The sequence below is a fragment of the Anas acuta genome, chromosome 22 (assembly GCF_963932015.1).
Source record: "Anas acuta chromosome 22, bAnaAcu1.1, whole genome shotgun sequence".
Lineage (NCBI taxonomy): Eukaryota > Metazoa > Chordata > Aves > Anseriformes > Anatidae > Anas > Anas acuta.
The window spans coordinates 398,238-420,049 of record NC_089000.1 but is presented as its reverse complement, the minus strand read 5'-3'; the positions used below and the strand labels follow the sequence as shown (position 1 = coordinate 420,049).

Below are 21,812 nucleotides of genomic sequence, written 5' to 3'. Positions count from 1 at the left end.
CACCTGCAAAAGCTCCGCTTAGCATGGCTCAAGTCTTTATGGCAAGCTATTATGAGCCCCAATTATTTCTGATGCCTCCCCACATGCCAAAAGGAGGGCATTGGCCACTGTGCTGCCCCAAAAACCAGCAACAGGCAAAAATATTTGGCACAGGGAGGTCATCTGGTGGAAGCCCCTGCCCAGACCTCACCATGCAGGAGGCTGCCACAGTCCGGCAGAGTGGTCGCTTGCATGGCACTGTTCAGAAGTGGCCCAGATTTGGATGGGGGACAACGAGACAACTTTAAAAAGATGCCCATAGTTGGAAAGACTTTAATTCTACTGAGTCACAATTTTTAGTACAAACAATTAGGAAAAAAAAAATTAAAATCCCGAACAGTGCCATTCCCACTGTGTCCATCACATAGAAAAGTTAATGTCATTTCATATTAAAAGAATAAAAACATTCTTCTACACAATGCTGTGCTCTTTATATAAAAACATATTTCAGCTATTATTTTTGTAAAGCATTATTTTCCTTTTCAGTCCTCACTGCAGTAGCTTTGGTGTGTATTTTTTGAGGGGAAACCCATCAGCTGGGTTCAGCTGACCAAGCACTGCTCTCCCCGATGGGTGAAGACAGACTACAAGCACTGCTCTCCCCTGACGGGTGAAGATATTTTTACATGGGGTCTGCAAGTCAAAAGAGAGAGAGGGCTGTTAGTCCTGCCTGCCAGAGAGAAACCAACCCCAGGGCAGAAACCGCGTGGCTTCCCCTCCGACATGAGGAGATGATGCCCATCCTTTAATGTGGGGATGCAGACAAGGGATAACTGGCAAAATTTAGCCAGGAACCAAAGCAGCACACAGGCATAAAGCAAAAATAAGCAGGGAGAAATCAACTACTTGGGTAATTGGGATTAAAAAAATAGTAATTAAAAATGAAACACAAAAAGAAACCACACAGACTTTTTGGATCATTTCCACCGTTTGGTTTCCTGTGGTTTAGCTGGCATACCACACACAACAGACGGACAGCTGGCAGTACAGGGCCTTCGGGGGATTTACAGAAGAAATTGGAGTGATGGAGGTTCAGAGCAGTTAGTAACAGCCAAGACGCAGTACACAGAGGTGGTGGCAATTAGTGCTCCTGAGCTTAAAGACTTCACTGCACGCTCCAGGGAATCCTGTCCAGGGGATCCTGTTGGGGAAGGGGGATTTGGAAACAGCAGGGAGACATCAAAATTCACAGGTCTGTCCATCTCTGAGTTACCTGAAAGAGCTGCTCTGGGCACCAAAATAAAAACAAACCACTGCTTGTGGCTCAAAGTCCCCTTTTTTGCCTGCTTTAATTTGACCAATACCAGAGTTTGTTCTTCTGCTTGACAAGGCCACGAACTTGTGTCTGGTGAAAAATGCGCCCAGGTCAGATTTTAGGTGACAGAGCCCAGCTGGAGCACCAGCAACTGCCAGGCTGCCAGTGGCCAGAGTGGTGTCTAATTCCTCATGAGCTCAAAACGAGAATTAATGAATAAAATGTTGCTTTGGGGCAGCAGTCAGGCAGGGAATATTTGCACCCTGAAAGCAGGAATGTTTCCTAAGACCCCAAGGCCAGGGCACAAGGGCATCAGGCCCTGGGGTGACCTTCCTGCTGCTTGAGTCCAACACAGGTTGACAGCATCTTTTTCCCTGGAAAACCGGGAAAAACTCTGCACTAGCTCCTGATGGCAAGGCTGCAAGACACACTGAGGCACACAGGGACAGCCGCATGTGGCGTGGGGGCTGCGACACAAAGCGCCTCTGTGCTGCACACCCCCGCAGGACCAGCACCTGCCAAAGTGGCACGGGGCACAGGGGCCAGCGCCATGGGACATGGCCCAACCACCCACAGCCCCAGCAGCTCGGGGCTGGGGGTGGACATGCAACCTCCTCTGGGGAGCCTGGCGGTGCTGGATTCAGGAACTGAACAAAAATAAAAATCTAGAGGTTTGCACTTCATGCAGTGCTGTAACCTGGAAGCTGGAAAAGCCCCTGAGAAATAGGTGTGTCTGGAGCAGATGAAAGGTCTCGCATGGTGCCCAGGGACCGTGCGGCGTCTGCCGTGCCGGGTGGGAGCACCGGGGTCTGGCCTGCTCTTGGGAAGGGAGGGAGGTGTTCGGTGGCAGAGGGAGAGCAGGGTTAGGGATCAGACGTACTCCCGAGCTGTTGAGGGCTGTGACTGCCGATAGTACTGCTGTCCTTGCCGCTCCTTGGTGGGGCAGGAACAGCACAGGAGGGAGCCCCCCAGTATGGTGAGGCTGGCGGCCCCCCAGCCAACGAACAATGCTGAGCCGAATTCGTACCTGTGGCAAGAGAGACTGGGACATCAGGAAGGAGGACTGGGAATGCAAAAGGCAGAGGTACAAAGAGAAACAGGGATCCCAGTGACACCCAGGCCCTCAAAGCCACGAGGAGGCTGCTGGCAGCGTTGAGGCAGACGCTGGGTGTCCTTCTCTCCAGCCCTCCCATGCTTCACATTGTCCTGATCTTGCTTTTAGGATTCTCTGCAGCTATTGGGATCTTCCCCCACATTTTTTTCCTCCCATGTGCTGAAACCCCACGCGACCACTCTTACACTGTCTCAGTGTAAAGTCAGCAGTGGCACTAAGATTAAAACTTATTCAGCTGCTTAAAACCAGGACTGAAAGTGCTGGAAGGACTTTCCTAGTGTCACAACTGCAGGGTGGCACAGGCACAGCCCCAATCCTGCCCTGGCTGCAGGCACATCTGCCTGCCCGGCACCTTGCCCAAACCCACAAAACATGCAGGTATGTTGGGGACAAGCTGGGATTCAAAGAGTGCCCCTCAGGCTGGGGTACAACTCCTACCTTGCGTTGATCGGGGTGCTGGCACTGAAGAACTCATAGGTGACCTGTGTTGCATACAGGGACACAGCTGCTAACGTACACAGACCTGGACATCAAACACTGAACATCAGCAACACCCAGCCCATCACCAAACTGTTCCCTCTTCCCTTTCTCTGCCAACAAGTCTTTAAAAGCTGTTTGAGCTCTTTTGCATCGAAGAAGGGCAAGGATCCATGGACTGGACCTGCCCAGCCACTTACCAGAGAGGATAAAGAGGACACCCCCAGCAACAGCAATGCGGCTCTTGGTAACGGGATCCTCTTCACCAACTTTGGTGCATTTCATGCCCACGACGCTCACAATGATGCCAAAGAAACCCAGGAGGAGAGAAATAACCATGAGAGCCCGGGAGGTCTGGATGTGAACTGCAGGGGGGGGAAGACAAAGCTGCTCAACAGCAGGAGCTTTCAGCCACAGCGGTCTGCAAAGCAAAGTCACCTCCCAGCAGGATGAACTGGTCCTTAACCCTGGTCCTTAACCCTTGTTCCCCTGTGCAGTCAGGGGCAGGGGCCAGCCACACACTGCTCCTGTGCCCAGAGGCATCGCGTGGTGCCAGACCTCGGCTCACCTCAGGGCACCTCTCCCAGCTCCATGCAGCCACACCCCGACCTTCCTCCCTACCATGCTCCTCTTCTCGCTGTGAGTTCCTGGGGTGGGAACCACGGCACCGTGCCCACAGCAGCACCATGTCCCCGAGTGATGTCCCCACCGAGCAGTTGCCATTCCCCTGCGTGACACCTGCCTTGGGGCTCAAACCCACAGAGGCCAAGGGGACAAAGCCGCACAGAGGGGCTCAAACCCAGGGGCATAAGATGGGCTCAGGCCTACGATGGGGCTCTAACATGTAGCAAACCATGGGTGCATTGGGGGGCTCAAACAGTGAGGAGCATGAAGGGCTCAGAACTGGAGCAGGTCTCAGACCCACAGAAGAGGACATCAGGGAGCACAGGGCTGGGGGTGGGCTCTGACCTACTGCAGCGGCCAGAGGAGCTCAGACCTAAGAGGGGCCCAGGGGGAGCTCAGAGCCCGTGGGGCTGGGGAGGGCTCGGACCCACAAAATGGGCAGATCGGGGAGCTCGGGTCCATTAGAGGGGCTTGGACACGGCGGGAGGAAGGACTGAGACCTGCCAGGAGCACCGGAGGGGCCAGGGGAGCTCAGACCCACCGGGAGGGGGTAGTGCGGGGTAGGGGGGCTCTGAGCCACAGCGGGCGGCTCGGCCGCATGCAGAGGGGGGGGCTTCAACCCCGTGGCTGTCAGACCCCGGGGCCCCGTCCGCGCTGTACGCACCGTCGAGGGAGAGGAGCGAGTCGTGGAGGCGGCACTGCACCTGCCCGGTGCTCTGTGCGGCGCAGCTCATCCACAGCCCTTCGTGCAGCCCCACGGCGGTGATGATGGCGTCCCCGGCGTACGAGCTCTGCCGCCACTGGGGCAGCGCCGCGGCGGCCAGCGCCGCCACCCACCCGCCCAGCGCCGCCAGGTACCCGGCCAGCTCCCGCGCCCCGCCGCCCATCGCCGCCGCGCTGCGCCCGCCTCGGCCCGGCCCGGCCCGGCTCGACCCGGGGGCGGTGTCCGGGCCCGCCCCGCTCCGCCCTCCCTCGGGCCGCAGGAGGGGCTGAGGGGCCCGGGGAGATGGGGGGGGGGGTGGGGGGTCCTAGGGCTGCACGGGGTGAGGGAGGGTCTCCCCGAGAGGAGGGACCCCGGAGGGGAGAGGCGGAGGGGCCCTGAGGGAATCAGAGGAGATGGGGACCCCCAGGGGGGGACGCAGCGTGCCCCAGGGTCCGGGGCTGCATTGGGTGGCCGGGGGAGGCTGCTGGGGCCACGACCCCCCTGCCGCGGGGGCAGCTGTAGGAATCTGGCACGGGGCCAGGGCACGCGGCTGGCCTGGCACGAGGCTGAGGGGCGTGAGGCTGCTCTGTCAGCCCCCTGACACGAAGCTGGGGTTGGCACGGAGCCCCCCATCACGGCCCGATGGGCGGTGGGTGCAGGCAGCCATAGGGCCGGAGGGACGCTGGCCTCCTGTGGGGCCTGGCAATCTTTAACCGCCTGGCCTCATCTGCAGTCAGCTCACGCTCAGGGCTGGCTGGCGGGGGGCTGGCTGCCTCCCCTGGACAAGCTGCCGTGCTCGGGGGGACAGCGGGGAACTGCTCCTGGTGGAGGGCACGAGCTGCTGCTGGAGCCCACCCAAAGAAAGCAACCTCACGGCCACCTGCCTGTGCCCAAGTCCCCAGCCCTGGTCACCGGAGCAGTCCCTCGCCCCCTCCAAGCAGCAGCGCAGGGCCCCCTTGCAGGCGGCTGGTGGTGGGACCATTACTCACATTCCCCGGATGGTTATGGTAATGGCTGAGGCACCCAGCACCCCCGGGAACAATTCGCTGCCCTGTTCGGCTGGTGCTCAATGTCCTTCTTGTTCAGTATGAGGGCAGAGCCCCCGCCCGGGGCAATGGGAAGCCAAAGTGGGGTGAACTAGCCCCTGCCACGCCAGCCCCAGCTCCCTCCTACTTCCAGCAAGAAGATCGTGGGTCCCTTCCAGGCCCCTGCTGCCCAGGGGGATGCTGCGGGGCTAATCTAGGGGCCCCATTGCGCTGCCAAAACTTCTCGGGGTGCTGCCCTAGGTGAGTGGCACAGCAGACACGCTTGCCCACTTTCCAGCAGGACTGGGGGCCAAACCCTGCAGGGGTTGGGTCACCGGGCATGCACAGGGAGCCCCTGCTCCCCACCACGCCCCATCCCTAGCGCTGCTGGGCAACGAGCCTTATTTTAAGCCCGGGGCACTGTGCTTACCAGCTGAGGCACCCGGTCCCCAGCACCTCCCGCAGCCGCTGCCTTGGGGTTGCTGCACGGCGGAGGCTGCCCGCCAGCGTTGGGGCTGCTGCCCTCGCCTGGACAGCAGCAGGGTGTGCAAGGCCCAAACGGTGGCTGATGGCACGGCAGGGAGCGTGCCACCAGGGGAGCTGTGCTGCGAGCAGCTTCTTGGAAAAGACACCTTTATTCACCCATTCTCTGCAGAAGGCACTGAAGTAGCGGTGGTGCGGAGTGGGCTCGAACAAAGCAGTAAGGCACATTTAGAGTGGCTCCAGCCCCCCCAGCCCCACACTGCTACCTTGGTACTGAGTCCTCAACCGTAAGAGAGCCTCCCCCTCCCTTTGCCCCACATCTCCCTCCTACCCCCCCTGAGTCTGGCTGCTCATCTCCATGGCACGCTGAGGTCAGTGACAGCTCTGGTGCAGGGGGGCCAGATGCCATGGAGCAGCACAGGGCACCTCCAGCTCCCCCTCCTGCACAGGGTGTATCGGCCACAAGGTAAGTCCCAGCTGGCACCCCAGGGCCGAGCAGCCAAAGCTGCGTGCTACAACGGTGTCCCAAAAGGCTGAAGCTGGTGGTGCTGGCAGGGCAGGGCAGGCACATGGAAAGGCTAGGACCCTGCACAAGGAGTGTCAGAGCTCATCCTTCCTTGCTGCATGCAAGCCATCAGTGGTGGTGACAGGTGGTGGCTCCTGCTCTGTGCCGGTCTCCTGCAGTAAGTCCACCTCCTCCACCCTGAAAAGCATCTTCACCAGGTCGTCAGCCTGCACACGCTCCTGCAGACCAGAGCTCACGTCAGACCCTGCTACCCCTTGCTTCCACAAAGGGTAGGGGATGACAGTGGAAGAGTGGGCTGAGGTGCTCACCCGCTCGCTGTGCCGTGGGTCCAGGGTGAACCAGAGGGCGATGGCGCAGCGCTGGCCTTTGGTCACAGCCTTGACGCCATGGGGGTTCTCCGAACCAGAGGAGAAGCCCACGGCACGGCCGCACTGGGGCTGCACCTCTGCCTGCAAGGGAGAGGCTGGTTGGGACTTGCTACACCAGGCGGGGCAAGGGGGCAAGTCAGCCCCCGACTCACATTAGCCCCTTGCACTGACATGGAGGACTGTCCCAGAGGACAGCAGCAGGCTGGCAGCCAGTGAGCAGGAGTGGGGTGTGGTACTGGGGCTGCAGACAGATGCACGGGGAGCTGAGGTACTTACAGTCTCCGTCTTGGCATCCAGCTCTGTGAAGTAGAAAGCTCCCCCTTCAAAGTCCCCATTGAGGTAGAGGATAGCACTAAAGAAAGCAGGGGACAAGCAGAGGTGACATCCATCACCCCAGACCACAGCTCAGCAAGCAGGTATGTCTGGAGCTCCCCAAACGGCAAGAGATGGAGGCAGGAGAGCCCAGCATGGGCTGCCCTTCCACCCCAGGGGCTACCGGCCCACCTGCCATTAAGCCTTAACGCCCTCAGACAGAGAAGTTCTGGCCCACAAACACCTCAGTACCTGTAATCCCGGAAGGTGTAGGCTGGTGGCTCCTTCACACACACCATGGCCTCTGCATTGAGGATGCAGTTGTCCACATGCACCTCGTGACTATTGTCACTCCGGCCTTCTTGCTTATCTAGGGTGCAACAAGACCTAGCATTTCAGGACCCATCTGTCCCTGCAGGGCGGTGACCTGTCCCCAAGCACATGTATGGAGATAACAAGGTCACCTGTAGCCTAATGCCCTTCCACTCACTGGAACTTGGTCATATGGGTAGCGCAAGTCTATGGACTTATCTCATGGCATTTCTTCCTGCCCTCCAGGCAGCCTCCCCCCTACACCCAACCCCAAATGCCTCCAAGCACCAAAACCCAGCAGGGTATGAAGCTGCCTGGAGAGCCAACAGGGCTGCTCATCTCCCCAACCAGACTTAGGGACAAGCTCCCCACACCTTCCTTTTAGGAAATGAGATAGGAGAGCAGGTGCCCCGATTCTCTTTGTGTCACACTTCCCCGCGGCCGTGCTCACCCTCGATGGCTGTGCGGCACACCAGGTGGGAGTAAGAGAAGTGGAGTGGGACCTCCAGGCGGAAGTAGGACTCCATCATGTGCCGCACCTTCTCTGTCACGTTGTAGTAGAGGTGGGCACTCTGCAGGGGAACCTTGCCCTCCTGGCCCAGCTGCAGGGGGCAGACAGGACATGGGCTCAGCTGCTGACTGCCCTGGGGCAGGAGCCCTTGTGGAACCTGGCATGGCAACTGAGGCAGCCCCAGGAGGCCTGCAGTGGCAGCCGCCTGCCTTCAGAGTCCCCTCCCTCATCACGGCAGCTTGTTTCTTCCCCTCCCCACAGACATCCTAACCTTGAGGGCCTTCAGGACAGTCACACCGTAGAAGGTCTCACTGGGAGTGTGAGGAGATGTCTTCCCACGATAGCCGTCCCCAGCCGAGGCCGCTGCCTGCAAAACCCAGCCGACGTTATCTCATCTGACTTCTGAACCACGGGACGTGACCCTTCAGCATCCCTGCCCCATTTCTGCCCGTTCCTCTCCTCCCCATGCTCACGTTGGTCAGCCTCTGAAGCTCCCGGCACTCCTCAGCTGACAGGACCCCGTCCACCACGACACGCTGTGAGCCGTTCAAGGCCTTGGAGTTCATGGTGACACTGGCTCCCTCGTACACCAAGGGGCCACCTACGGCACAAATGGGATCAGGAGGGAATGTGGATGGGGCTGGGGGCTGCTGGCCCCAGCATACAGCACTGGTAGGGGTGCTGTGGAGCCTTTTGCCTGCTCCTGCCACCACCTGCCAGAATGGACTGGAGGCTGGCACTGGGGACACGGAGGTCCCTTTCCTACCTCCCCGACCCACAGCACCTCGCACCTTCTCGGATCAACTTGCTTATATCAGCAGACTCCTTTGCCTTCTCCTCCACCAGCGTCTCGATCTCCTTCATGAGGTTGCCGATCTCCTCCGAGATGCGTGCCGCTGTCTCCCGCTCTACCCTGGGCACACATGGGCCATCAGCTCCACAGCCCCACTGTCCCCATGTCAGGAACAAGGCATGCCAAGGCAAGGACAGGACAAGTTGTGTCTAGGGGCTGGTGACAAAACCCAAGGTGGGAGCGCATCATCTCCGCACAGCCCTCACCCCTCTGCCCCAAGCCACTCATGGTGGCCTACCCAACCCCGTGACCCAAGCGCCAAGCTGGAGAACCAAGTGCTGCCCTCCAGCAGCCTCTCCCAGCTCCAACATCAAATAACTTCCCTGGCAGCGACTCTGCAGCCCCCCCAGTTCAGCCCAAATCCCAGGAAGGCAGCGGGGTACTCCCCACTGGTTTCCTCCCCATCAGGAAGGCTCGCGCAGATGCTCACTTTTGTTTCTCTCGCAGCCTCTTTGGTATCACCTCCTCGGGGGTCCACGTGTCCTGCAGCCACAACAACAGCAACAGCAGGAGCTGGACAAGGATCCAGCTCAGACACAAACTGCTCATCCCTTTCCCCTGCAGACACACCCCTGACTGCCACGACCAGCCAGGTCTAATGCCACTCACCGGGTCCACAAATGGGATCCCAAAGACATCGTAGCTGAAGAAGAGCAGCTCCTTCTCCATCAGGCTTCGCTGGCGGTATGCCTGGATCTCCTGGGGTAAGGGACAAGAGGGATGGGTCAGGGCACTGCACAAGTGCTCTGGAAACATCCTGAGTGAAGGCAGGAGGGTGTGGGATTTGCATTGCTCCCATGGGCCTCCCTCCAGACCCACTGCTCTGGTTTCCTGGACTCTCTGGCAGCTGGGGAGCAAGTGACTTCCCCATCCTGGTTGAACTTTCCTATGTGGATGAGCCCTAGGGATAGGATGAGGGAGACACAGGCACATGGAAGGGGACACATGTCCCTCCTGCAGAAAGCTCTGGAGAAGCAGATTCCCTTTTGTGCCCCACTTGATGCACGGCAGAGACCTGAATTTCCTGTCTGCCACCTCTAAGGCAGCACCAGAGCCTTTGGCCCCAGCTATTTTGAAGTGAGATTCTTTCCTTCTAAAGAAAATTCACTTCAGTTGTTCAATCATGTCAAAGAGGTGGGTTTGATCCTCTCAAATCCATGCCTTCACAAAAAAGACTGTTTGCCTCTCCTATACCTCTCCCAGGAGTGCTGTTCAATTTGTGTAAGCAACCAAGCGTTCACTTGGCCATGTAAATTGGCCAAAGCTATTTAGTCAGCGATGTTTTTCAGTCTCAGCTAAGTTCCAGCTGTTAACAAGCAGTATTCCCTCCTATCTGCCCTGACACAGCAGCACAGAGAACAGATTTGCCTTGGGACTTGCTCACAAAACCACCAGCTCTGTTACACTGCCCAGGACAGGAGACAGAGAGAGATGTGAAGTACACTCATGGGCATGGATCAGTCAGACTCTTTTTGGTCTGAGACCAGTAGGTCTCTTATTCATCCTCTCCTCTCTGCCCTGCTGATGGAGGGTGACCACTCCCACTGCAAGCCCACCCAGAGCTGACTGTGAAACAGCTGCAAAGGCTGTGAGCCCCAAGAGGACAGAACCTGTCCCCACAATGTCTCATCCCAGATGGTCACCCACCTCTCGGGGTTCAATGGGCCTGGCCAGGTCTTCCCCCAGGACAGCAGTATAATAGGCCAAATTCTGGTTCATCACCTCATCGTTTGGGAAGAAGAGCAAGTAGGTTTTGGTGCATTCAATTGCTTTTTCGTAATTCCCACCTGGAAAGCGAAACAGAACTGTTATGGCACGTATTTTCCCTGCCTTGCTGGTGTCCAGCTTTGGCACAAGCATGATCTGCTGCTGGGACAGCAACTGGGGAGGATGAAAGGGGTTTGGCAGGGGCTAGTCATCAGGGAGATGATACACTGGCAAGCTCAGTCCAACGCAGAATAAACAGATCATAAGCTGTAAGGCTGGATGCTTTCAAACAGTGCATCAGAAAGAGTAAAAGGGGATGCAGAGGAGAAAAAACAGAGAAAACTCTTCTTTTTCTGCAAAAGGTCTCCCTTGCAAGCAAGGGTAGATACTCTGGAGGAAAGATAACCACTGACACAAAGGGAAAGTAACAGCCCAAGGCCCTCGCCCACCTCCACCTCACCAGAAATCAATGCCACTGGCTGGGTAGTTTTCATGCCTGGAAATTATATCTTAAAGCCTATTTCCAAACAGCAACACCCAACCATTTCCAGACCAAGCTGCAATTTTCAGGCACTTAAGCACTCTGACCTACTTTCATCTACAGTATTCCATCCTTTCAGTCTTCTTGGGGTTCCTTTTTTTTTCCTTTTTCTGGAGAAATATGCAAAGAACTAATTCAACTTTTTCTAAGGAGGAGAACAACAACGACAAAAAAAAAAAAGAGGTGAATTCGCCTGGGTTATAACTAACTCTTCTGGAGGGTGCCTCTGTCATTTGGAGTTTGAGGTTGAAAGTTGGCAGGAGAAAAAAATATATACTTCTCTAGGCTGCAGTGAAGCTTCCTGGGAATTTGGCATCTAAAGGGGGATGGAGACTTACTGCAACCAAGGGCAGCAAGACCCAGCTGTCCCGTGGCACATTCCTGCCCATGGAGAAGGGCCTGCCCTTTATTTCTACCCCAGAGCACATCGTCCGTGGTGATGACAGCAGTGCCGTGTGCTGGAGTCCCAGCCAGCAGACGATGAGGCAACGAGCTACTTACTGTTGTAGTAGGCAAACTGCAGGTAGTTGAAGTGCGAGGGCAGGAAATCCTCCAGGGGCTTCTCCCGGCCAGGCTGTGAGGCGAGCTCTGTAACGCAGCCCTGCTTGCAGCTCAACACCTGCATGTAGTGATCTGGTAGGAAAAAAATACCAACGTCACCACTTGTTGGTGATGTCACCAAAGGGCTGGTGGATGGGACCTTGGGGTCCCCACTCCAGCCACTTGGTGCCAGCGCTGCACCAGGGCTCTTCAGTGTCAGAACCCCACAGGGATGGTGGTCTCCTCCGACAGGGCTGGTGCCATAGGTGTGCCACCCTCCAGGGAAGGAGGTGTTCCTCATACCCAGCCCCAGCTTCCCAGTCTTGTGTCCTGGTGACCCTCTGCTGGTCCCTCTAGGAGGATGTGGTGGATCATGGGCAGCATCCCCAGCACTGAGCAGGTAGAAACACCTCCTACAACTTACTGATCAGGATCCTCCTAGGAAAATCTAGGATAGGGCTTCCCTTTTCAGGATGAGATGCATGCTCACCCCACAGGGAAATCAGGGGAGTCCCCAGGCTGTCAGGCAGGATGCTGAACACGCACTCCTACCTGTCATGGCCTGGAAAAGATCTGCGTTGTACTCCAGGTAGTTGTAGCCTTCATAGTCATAGGGCCCCTCGCAGAGTGCGCGGCACTCAGTGTCTGCCACAAAGTACTCCTCCAGTGCCTTCTCTAGGTGCAGGACAGCTGCAGCCGGCTGCTCCTCTGTGTAAAACCTCACGCCCAGCCGAAATTCAGTCTGTGGAGAACCAGGCTAAGGAATGACTGCGGGGCCTGCTGCTCCTTGCAGCATCCCCTCACTGCAGTGCCGCAACAGCACCGAGGGCATCCCTGGGAGAGGGGAACCTTACTCCTGCCACAGCCCCTGCTGCAGGAAAGCCCTTGTCACCACCCCAGAAGTGCCCTCAAAGTCACTCAGCCAATGCTGCCCAGCGCCTCTTGGTGGCAGACCCATCTCCTCTTCCCCACACCCAGCCATGGCCATGAACTTTAGGATCGTCGCCACGATCCCAGCCAACACAATCCATCTTTCTAACCCCTGTGGATAAAACCCGTGGATGGGGTGCTCACCATGTGTGGCCTGGCCTCCAGGTCAATGAAGTCAGCCTCCTTGACGCCTGCCATCATCTGGTAGTACTCCAGGTTCTGCTTCATCTCCACGTGCTCAGGGTTGGCCACAAAGAAGGTGTGCGCCGCTGCCACCGCCTTCGCCACCTTGTTGATCTGGGTGGGGGGTGGCAGGAGGCGTGAGGAACCGGGACCGAAACCTCCTCCCGTTTGTCCACGGCCCCGTGCGCACGGTGCTGAGGGGAAGCTCCCCAGGGCCCCGATGGGGTCACAGAACAGCACGGCGAAGGGCAGAACAGACCCCTGGGATCGTCCTGTCCAGCCACCCCCTACCCAAAAAGCAGCAGCCCGGCTCTGCCTCGCTGCTGCGGCTCCTCCAGCAGGGCCGCGGCCGGGCCGAGCCCCCACGTTCCCCCCCCCAGCCCCCAAAGAGCCGGGACCGGGACCGGGCGAGCGCAGCGGGGCCGGTCCCGGGGCTCCTCGTCCCCCGGCGCGGCAGGCCCGGGGCGGGCCGCGGCCAGGCCCGACGTGGCACCGCGGGGGGAGCCGGGGAGGGCGGGGAGGGCCCGGGGCCGCCTCCCGACCCCCGCCGCCAGGGCGGCCGCCAGCCCCCGAGCCCCGGCCCCCAGCATCGCCCCCTCCCGGGGCCCGGGACACCCCCCGCGTCCCCCCGCCCGCGAAGCTCCGCTCCCGGGGGACCCCGCGGGGCGCTCCCCGCCCGCCCCCGCCCGCGGGGCCGTACCTTGAAGTAGGCGACCTGGAGGTAGTTGTAGGGGCTGCGCTTGCGGAACTCGCGCTCCAGCTCCTCGCCCAGGCGGTACCTGGAGGGCGCGGCGGGGCCGCAGCGCCGCAGGCAGGCAGCGCGCCGCAGCAGCCCCCGGAAGAAGAGGAGGTCGCGGAGCGGGGGCTCGGGCTCGGACTCGGGCTGGGGCCGGGGCTGCTCCTCCTCCGCCGGCCCGGCCGTGGCGTTGGCGCAGCGCAGGCGGCACCGCAGCAGCCGGGAGCGCAGCGCGGCGCGGGCACGCAGCGCCCGCTCCATGTGCAGCACCACGCCCGGCCAATCGCCCCGCGCGTACGCCTCGGCGCCGGCGGCGAACAGCGCGTCCGGGGGCTCGGCCGGCAGCGGGGGCCCGGCCGGCTCCGAGGGCTCCGAGGGCCCCACCGGCTCCGGGGGCCCCGCCGCCCACGCCAGCAGCGGCAGCAGCGGCAGCAGCCGCCCCGCCAGCGCCATGGCCCAGCCTGGGCACGCCCCGCCCCCGGCAGGCCCGGCCCCCCCGTGAGCCCCCCCCCCGTGAGGCCCCGCCCCTGTCCCCGGCATGGCGGCGGCGGGGGGGGAAGCGGAGCCCGGCGGCGGCGGCGGCGCGGGCCTGGCCCTGGCCCTGGTGGAGGGCGGCTCCGGGCGGGCCGCACGCGTCGGGGACCCGGGGGACCTGGTGGCGCTGGCCCGGCAGGTGCAGCAGGTGAGGGGAAGCGGCTGGGGCGGGTGTGGGGCTGCGCAGGCGGCCGCTGTCCCGCTGCTGCCCGGCCTCCTCCGGGGCCTGCCGGGATCAGCGCCGGTCCCGGGGCCGCTGCTCCCAGGGCCGCCCTCCGTCTCCTGGGGCCCCTGTCCCGTGCCCTGTGCCGTGCCCTGTGCCCTGCTGCCTCCCCCTGTGCCTCCCAGTCTGTCCTGCCTCCCCTAGTGCCTCCCAGCGTGTCCTGCTGCCTCCCCCAGTGCCTCCCAGTCGCCCCAGTGCATCCTCCCGCCTTCTCCCAGTGAGTCCCGCTGCCTCTTGGCCTAGCAGAGTCTCCTGGAAATTCCCCCCGCCCCCTCTGCTGCTGGCTGCAGCCCCAGGCACCCCGGTGCCTCCTCCTGGCCCTGTGGCTGTCACTTCCCTTCCTGGCGGTGCCTTGGTGTCCCCCTGCCAGGCTGGTGGGCTCAGAGCAACCTGGGCAGCTCCTGCACCACCACAGCCCTGTCCAAGCCCTGAGCGAGGCTGTGGCCATGGCTTCTCCAGCGCACGTCCAGATCTCTGGCATGGAAGTGTCCAGAGAGAGCCCTTGCTGCCCCGGTCCTGAACAGCCCCATTCTTCCTTGCAGGCGGGTGACTTCGTCCGAGCAAACGCCTGCAACCGCCTGACCGTCATTGCCGAGCAGATCCGGTATTTGCAGGAGCAGGCTCGGAAGGTGAGGGCAGGTCTCTTGGTGGCTGGGCGGGGAGCTCATTGCCTTGTGCTTGCACATTGGCTGTGAGGAACCAGCCAACAACCTAGCTTCGTAGGTGATGGCAAAGCATTTGGAACAACCTGGATGCGAATCATTGCCAGAAGCCAAACAGAGAAGGTTCAGTGGGGACACAGTGAAGGTTTATTGTCTGGTACCAGCTGGGGGCGGGGGAGATGTTTTTGGGACTTTCCCTTACTCCTCTGCATAGCAAGGAGGACTTCTGCCTGTGCAGACCAACTTCTTTCTCAGGAGCAATGGGAGCTGGGGGCCAGACCAGAGCAGCTCAGGCGTCAGTGGTGGCTGTGTGATGGGAATCTCCTGTCCCTGCAGCCTGTGGGTCATGCTCCAATGTGGACCTGGCACAGAACAGATGAGCTTTTCCCCAGTGATTGGCCACGTCTCAGCTCTTGGGTTTGTCCAGGCTCTTTTGCCAGAGCAGTCAGACCTGGCCACAAACATAGTGGGGCTTGGTGTCCTTGGTTCTGCCTTCACCCCTGGGGCTGCAATCATGAGTTCTGGAAGCAAAGAGAAGGATTGGAGTGAGAAAGGAGCTGCCAGTCACTGCGACTGGCCCGCAGCCATCGGGGCGAGTGTGTCATTTGGTCATTATCTGCTGGAGCCATGGAGCAGTCAGCTGGTGGAGCTGGGGAGCTGAAATCCCGTTTGTTTGCTGTCCCTTCCCCAGGTGACCTCTGCAGGGCCTGGTGACCGTGTGTGGAGGCAAGGAATGAGCCCAGCACATGGTGGGATGAGGTGTGGAGGTGAACCTGGGGTTGTGAAGAGGTTGCTGTTGCTTGGAGGTAACTCCACCTTGGTAGAGTGGTGCATGAGCCCCAGGGTTCAGCTCAGATGAGGAAACAGAAAATAAATTGTCCCTTTGGAAAGCATCCGCTTCCTGGAGTGAGTGAAGATGTGCTGTGTGAAGCCAGAACTGTGCTGGGAGGGCAAGGCCATGCAAGCAGTGTTTTAGGCAGATGTGATAGTGTGCAAATAAGTTATATTTCACCTAGAAATCTTAAATTTGTTTTTTAGGTATTGGAGGAAGCTAACAGAGATGCTGACTTGCACCACGTGGCCTGCAACTTTGTGAAGAAGCCAGGAAACATTTACTACCTGTATAGGCGGGAGAGTGGCCAAAGATACTTCTCCCTCCTGTCTCCTAAGGTGCGCGGTAACAGCTTTGGAGGAACTGGGAGAGGAGAAAAACAACAAGTTTCTAGTGCTTGGGCACTTCTGGAACTCAGAGAAATGCACTAGCTTGATGAAAACATTAGTGGGCCCTTGCCCATTTGGTGGTGTTCTTGGTCTGAGTTACCGGCTGGTGTAAGAGCCATTTTATGAAGTTCTCTTAGATGCTGGTAGAAGGTGGGTGAGATGTGTGGCAGGTAGACCTGAATTCAGTCGTTTGCAGTGCTTTGAAAGCAATGAACTGCAAACATGCCCTGGGCCTTCCCTGTCCGGGGCGGCTGTGTGGCAGCACAGTTTGTTCAAGTGCTTCAGCCCAGGGGCTGGGTTGGTTTGCAGCTTGGTGTTTTGTTTCTATGGGAAATGGGGATGGCTCTGCCATTGAGTGGTGGGGTTAGTGTCAGGGGTGTCTTCCTCCCAGGTACCCCTTTTCTTATGTGCAGAGCGAGGACTTCAGAGAAAGCAGAGCAAAGTACAGAGCAGGGTAGAAGAGCTCTGCACAGGTTGGGGTGATGTTGAATCCCCAAGCCTCCCTGTGTCAGCAGCACTGTAGCTTGATCCAGCCTTAGACTCGGGGTAGTTGATCCTATTTTTACGTTAGAAAATGGGGCAGTTGTGTAGCTGGGACTGCCTCAGAGGTGGAAGGGCAGGCCAGCCCAGACAGAGGGGCCATAAGCACAGTCTGGCTTCGAGGGAACCTGAGTAGTGATGTGAATCTGTCCTTTCTCCTCCAGGAGTGGGGGACCAGTCCCCACGAATTTCTTGGTGCCTATAAGCTCCAGCACGACATGTCCTGGACTCCGTTTGAGGACATTGAGAGGCGAGATGCTGAAATAAACATCCTGGACAAGCTGCTGAGCCGGCAGGCTGTGCTGCCCCCGTGTACAGAGCCCAACTTCCAGGGTCTCACCAAGTGATGCAAACTGTGGTGACCACGCATGACCTCTGAGCAGATGGGCAGTGCCTGGGTGCTGCCAAAGGCAGGGCAAGGAAAGAGACCAAGAAACAAACATGCTGATGCTGCAAGTACTTGCTCTGCGCTTTAATGAGACTAATTCTGAATTCAGTCTTACTGGATTTTCTAGTAATCGAGTAATTTATTTCTTTGACTTATGCCAAGCTGTATCAAGTGGCAGATAATATCAGGTGGAGTAATTTCAAGAGGGCTTGGGGCAAAAAGCAAACATGCTTGGGGCGGATGTGGTAATGCTACAAAATGTGTCCTACTTGTCTGGCTGTGGTGTACCTCAGTGTGACTGCTTGCGGCAGGTAATGATTTCAGGGCTGGATTTGGTCCCTCATTAAAACACGCATGTTTAGGAAGCCCTGTGGCCTGGGAAGAGTGGTCAAAACCCCACGCAGAAAGGCCTGTTGTGACTTGAGTATATGGGTCTCTGTCCCAACTGGTGCAGAGTCTAAACCCCTGAGCCTCGAGCATGGGGTGGCCTGGAGCCCCCTAGTTTTGGAAGAGCATCCTCGAAAGTGCCAGGCAGGCTTCAGACTGTCAGCCTGGCTGCTGTCCATGGTTCAGAAGGTTGGTGTTCCACAGCCCTTGTACATTCTGTGAGGAAAGGCTGAGGGAGCTGGGGATGTTTAGCCTGGAGAAGAGAAGGCTCTGGGGTGACCTCATTGCAGCTTCTTACACTTAAAGGGGGCTTATAAAAAAAAAACACAAAAACACAACAAAAGATGAAGAGTGACTTTTTGCTCAGACAGACGATGATAGGACGAGGGGGAATGGCTTTAAACTAAAAGAGGGGAGATTTAGATTAGAGGTTAGGAGAAAATTCTACATCCAGAGGGTGGTGAAGCACTGGAACAGGCTACCCAGAGAGGTGGTGGATGCCCCATCCCTGGAGGTGTTCAAGGCCAGGTTGGATGAGGCCCAGGGCAACCTAATCTGGTGGGTGGCATCCCTGCCCATGGCAGGGTGGTTGGAATTTAAGGTCCTTTCCAACCTAAGCTGTTCTGTGATTCTGTGATTTCCTCTTGGCATTGAGTGGCTGAGCTGCCAGAGTGAGACAGGAGTGTGCAGGGGCCGCTTACACTGGATGTATCTGTACCAGAGCACTGGAGAAAATGAAACAAATCAAACTTGATCTCAGATGATCTCCAAGATGGGTCCTGTGTCCTGTCTGCATGATTGAAGTCCTGCTTTACCAGGGAGGCTCAGTGGTGTGTGGGGCTGGTAAGCCATCTCCGGCCTCTATTTTCCACCGAGAGCTGGGGAGAGGCAAAGATCAGAGCTGAGGAGATGCCTACCCTCAGCGCCCAGGGAACTGTGCCCCTGGGGTCTGGGCCCAGCAGGGATGGAGGTGTGGCTTCTCAGTGGAGTTGGACTCTCCTCACTTTTAAGGCAGCAGGAGAAGAGCGTTGTCCTGCCTGTCTGAAGAACTGCAAACTGCCCCAGTGCCCAGTTTTACAGGCTGGGGCTGCTGGCATTGGCAGCGCTGCTCCTCCCCAGGGAGATGGCTTTGCTCACTGCAGCCTCTCCAGCTACCAGCATGTATTAGCCATACAGCAGATTTTTGCCCTCCCTTCATGGTGAGGAGCATGCACTTGTTGGAGAAGGTCCCTGTGCCCCTGAGGGCTGGCAGCACCGATTCCCTGTGGGAAGAGCTATTCCCTCCGGCAAGGGGAAGAGCAGCACATCTGAGGGGTGCAGGTCATCCCTGGGCTGATGAGGCTAGCGTGACCTGGAACGGACCCAAGCTGGGACCTGATCGGACCTTCCTGACTCCTGGCCACTATTTCCTAACCTCTCCTCCTGCATCCCGCTGCTGCGCATGCTGGAGCCATCCTGGCCAGCTGGATCTGGCCCCCCAGAAGGTGTCCTGGTCTCACAGGGGTGTGACAAAGCTTCCCCACAGCCTGCGTCCCTCCTGTCCTGGGCTTTCTCCTGTCCCGGTACTGCCATCACCGGAGGTCAGCCCTGTCCCGGTGGCAGGCCCTGGCAGCAGCCCAGTCCTCGGGCAGTGCAGGACTTTTCAAGCAGCTTTTCCCAGCGTGCCCTTCCTTGCTTGGAGCACAGGGCAGATTAAAAGCAGTGTGTTGTTATTAGACCAGGGCATAATTAATTCCTTATCAAGTCACGAGTGCCTAATTTGACAGTGTGTGGTTTTTTTTTTTTTTTTTATAGAATTATAGAATATCCCAAGTTGGAAGGGACCTGTAAAGTTTATCAAGTCCAACTCCTAGCACCGCACAGGTATACCCAAAAGTTTAGACCCTGTGACTAAGTGCACAATCCAATCGCTTTTTAAATTCAGACAGGCTTGGTGCAGTGACTGCTTCACTGGGGAGCCTGTTCCAGTGTGCAACCAGTGTCTCGGTGAAGAACCTCTTCCTAATGTCCAGCCTAAACTTCCCCTGCCTCAGCTTAACACCGTTCCCACTGGTCCTATCACTGCTGTTTTCAGGGAATAGGTCACCTGCCTCCCCACTCCCCCTCACAAGGAGGTTGTAGACCATGATGAGGTCTCCCCTCAGCCTCCTCTTCTCCAGGCCGAACAGGCCCAGTGCCCTCAGCCGCTCCTCATACTCTTCCCCTCTAGGCCCTTCACCATCTTCATCGCCCTCCTCTGGACACTCTCCAACAGTTTCATGTCCTTTTTGTACTGTGGTGCCCAGAACTGCACACAGTGCTCGAGGTGAGGCCGCACCAGCACAGAGTAGAGCAGGACAATCGCTTCCCTCAACCGACTGGCAATGCCGTGCTTGATGCATCCCAGGGTATGGTTGGCCCTCCTGGCTGCCAGGGCACACTGCTGGCTCATATTCAACTTGTTGTGAGCCACAGCCCCCACATCCCTCTCTGCAGGGATGCTCCCCAGTGTCTCATCGCCAGTCTGTACTTAAAGCCAGGGTTGCCCCGTCCCAGGTGCGGGACCTGGCACTTGCTTTTGTTAAACTTCATGTGGTTGGTGATTGCCCAGCTCTCCAATCTGTCCAGATCTTTTTCTGCTTGTTTCATCACTTCAGGTCTTATTTTGCTGCATGATATTAAATCTTAACTGTGAAGGGAGAAAGTTAATTATTGTATGGGTTTTTCTGTGGTGCTAATTACAGCAACATCAGGGAGCTTCTTGTGTGGTGATTTATGCTCCTCTGGGAGGAGGGTATTCCTGCCCTGGTTGTTTCTGTTTTTAAAACTAGGACTAGATGGAAAGGCCTAAAGTTATGCCAGGGGTGGTTCAGGTTGGAAATGAGGAGACATTTCTTCTCGGAAAGAGTGGTCAGGCATTGATTGGGACAGATTGCCCAGGGAGGTGGTGGAGTCACCATCCCTGGGGGTGTTCAAGGAAAGGTTGGACGTGGTGCTTGGGGACAGGGTTTAGTGGGTGACAACAGTAGTGATAGGTTGGACCAGATGATCTTGGAGGTCTTTTCCAACCTTAATCATTCTATGATGCTATGAAAAGCTGTATGTTAATGTACATGCACAAGGGGATTAGGGTGATGTTCACAGCCTTCTGTCCTTTGCAGCTTGTGATTTGGTACGCTGTCAGCGTGACTTCACACCTCCAGCAAAGGCCCTGACCCCCTGTGCTCCAGAACTCGCCCATGCCCCACTGCAGTTCCCCTGGGTGCCAGCACTTGCTGTTGGAGTGACAGCTGTCTGTCATGGAGGGTTAGTGCTCTGAACCAGCCTTCTTCCAGCTCTACTCCTTGTCCTGAGCCCTCTGCTCCCTCAGGTCCTTCCATGTGGCCAAACCTGGCGGCTGCAGCTCCCTGTCACTTTAGTTGTGGCAAAGGCGTTTTCCTTTGAAGCAGAAGAGTGAAATCACTATGGCTGCATGAAAATACACAGAAAGTATCAAAAGGTGAGAGACATGGAGGTCGCAGGCTTGTGTGGGGCACTGCTGCAGTGTCAAGCAACCCACCCCATGTAAAACAGGCGGGGATGGAGCTGGTGGCGGACAGGTGAAATGTGCCAAACTGGAGCCTCCTGTGGCACTTGCAGCAGAGGATGAGTTTCTACTCCAGTATCACATCTCGGTAACGTATCAATTACATGAGAACAGGGAAGCCAGCGTTGGCAAAACCACTGAGACAGCTTGGGGAGGGAGGATCTCTTCAGTACCTCCAGGCTCATGAGTGCATCCACTTGGTTCAGCCTCTACTGTGCCCTTGATGCATTTTGGATCAATGGGGCAGGAATTTCATCGTGAACAAGGCACCAAACAGCAACTGGGAGGAGTCAGCGCGATGCAGTGCCATTGAGAGAAGGTCCGAGCTGTCTACAAGCGAGGTGCCGGCTGCTCTGTGCTCCCACACATCTCACGCCTTGCATTTGCACGAACGTGTGCCCTCTTTGCTTGGAGGAGCAAACATGTAGGTGAGGAGTGAATGAAGCAGCAGGTGTCTGTGACTCATTTCAGAAAACACTGCTGTGCTGAGGGTTTGATTCTGTGCATCTGGGGAGGGTTTTTTTTTTTTTTTTTTTTTTTCATTTTTTGGTATGCTCCTGAGGGCATACCAAGCTGCATTCACTGGGAGGGAAGGGGGAGAAGGCAAACTGACTGTTGCAGCTCCTATATGTAACGCAATTCCTGGAAGAAAAGGTTAAAAGTCAGCCTTCTCCTTTGAGAGCTGTTTCCATTCAGTTTCCTCTGTATACACCCAAGATTAATTTAATGCTTTTGCATTTGAGGACACTGACTGTCCTGAGTTAGTCCACATACAAGCTGAGAATGGACTTGGTGACATTGGAAATTTTGAATTTATATGTTTTTTGGGCAAAACTGGTTGCAACAAGGAGCACCGCTGTGTGAACAGCCCTTCCTCCTCCTGAAACAGTGCCACTGCAGTCAGTGGGGATGGTGGTGGTGCAGCTTGCTGGCTTTGGAAACAGCAGCTGTAGGTAGGAATCCGCCTGGACACTGTATTTTGAAAATATTTCTTTCCACTTGCACTTCCATGAGTGAGTGTGGTCTGAAGCCAACAGTCTGCTCCAAACCCCC

General features: G+C 57.4%; 3 protein-coding genes across 4 annotated transcripts; 1 reads left to right on the top strand and 2 right to left on the bottom strand.

Moving 5' to 3' along the window:
- Positions 1-291: 291 nt before the first annotated feature.
- Positions 292-4,475, bottom strand: CLDN19 (claudin 19). The gene is made up of 5 exons (XM_068658297.1): positions 4,174-4,475; positions 3,086-3,250; positions 2,847-2,931; positions 2,175-2,321; positions 292-672 (listed from the first exon to the last, which is right to left on the bottom strand). The coding sequence occupies exons 1-5, from the start codon at positions 4,394-4,396 to the stop codon at positions 624-626; spliced, it is 669 nt and encodes a 222-aa protein (XP_068514398.1). The 5' UTR covers positions 4,397-4,475; the 3' UTR covers positions 292-623.
- Positions 4,476-5,853: 1,378 nt separating this feature from the next.
- Positions 5,854-13,724, bottom strand: P3H1 (prolyl 3-hydroxylase 1). Of its 2 annotated transcripts, none has more exons than XM_068658280.1 (15): positions 13,204-13,724; positions 12,465-12,617; positions 11,943-12,132; positions 11,352-11,483; positions 10,250-10,389; positions 9,212-9,301; positions 9,033-9,115; positions 8,541-8,662; positions 8,223-8,350; positions 8,021-8,116; positions 7,690-7,840; positions 7,179-7,296; positions 6,891-6,966; positions 6,555-6,695; positions 5,854-6,464 (listed from the first exon to the last, which is right to left on the bottom strand). In XM_068658280.1, exons 1-15 carry the CDS (start codon positions 13,690-13,692, stop codon positions 6,321-6,323), a joined length of 2,253 nt encoding a protein of 750 aa, XP_068514381.1. In that variant the 5' UTR covers positions 13,693-13,724; the 3' UTR covers positions 5,854-6,320. The 2 variants fall into 2 exon arrangements, with proteins under 2 accessions (XP_068514381.1, XP_068514382.1); XM_068658281.1 differs by having other exon boundaries at positions 9,033-9,085; positions 13,204-13,723.
- A 23-nt stretch (positions 13,725-13,747) lies between these two features.
- Positions 13,748-17,172, top strand: C22H1orf50 (chromosome 22 C1orf50 homolog). The gene is made up of 4 exons (XM_068658292.1): positions 13,748-13,921; positions 14,539-14,625; positions 15,697-15,828; positions 16,584-17,172. Exons 1-4 carry the CDS (start codon positions 13,778-13,780, stop codon positions 16,764-16,766), a joined length of 546 nt encoding a protein of 181 aa, XP_068514393.1. The 5' UTR covers positions 13,748-13,777; the 3' UTR covers positions 16,767-17,172.
- The last annotated feature ends 4,640 nt before the right edge of the window (positions 17,173-21,812 follow it).

Excerpts from the sequence above, each read along its gene's own strand:
- CLDN19 (XM_068658297.1), bottom strand. The coding sequence starts at position 4,396 with ATGGGCGGCGGGGCGCGGGAGCTGGCCGGGTACCTGGCGGCGCTGGGC. Across the intron at positions 2,322-2,846 it reads AGCACCCCGATCAACGCAAG|GTACGAATTCGGCTCAGCAT; the intron begins GTAGGAGTTGTA and ends CTCTTGCCACAG. Across the intron at positions 673-2,174 it reads CAGCCCTCAACAGCTCGGGA|ACCCCATGTAAAAATATCTT; the intron begins GTACGTCTGATC and ends TTTGACTTGCAG.
- P3H1 (XM_068658280.1), bottom strand. The coding sequence starts at position 13,692 with ATGGCGCTGGCGGGGCGGCTGCTGCCGCTGCTGCCGCTGCTGGCGTGG. Across the intron at positions 12,618-13,203 it reads TCCAGGTCGCCTACTTCAAG|ATCAACAAGGTGGCGAAGGC; the intron begins GTACGGCCCCGC and ends CCCCCCACCCAG. Across the intron at positions 8,663-9,032 it reads AGGCTGCGAGAGAAACAAAA|GGTAGAGCGGGAGACAGCGG; the intron begins GTGAGCATCTGC and ends ATGTGTGCCCAG.
- C22H1orf50 (XM_068658292.1), top strand. The coding sequence starts at position 13,778 with ATGGCGGCGGCGGGGGGGGAAGCGGAGCCCGGCGGCGGCGGCGGCGCG. Across the intron at positions 14,626-15,696 it reads TGCAGGAGCAGGCTCGGAAG|GTATTGGAGGAAGCTAACAG; the intron begins GTGAGGGCAGGT and ends TTTGTTTTTTAG. Across the intron at positions 15,829-16,583 it reads TCTCCCTCCTGTCTCCTAAG|GAGTGGGGGACCAGTCCCCA; the intron begins GTGCGCGGTAAC and ends TTTCTCCTCCAG.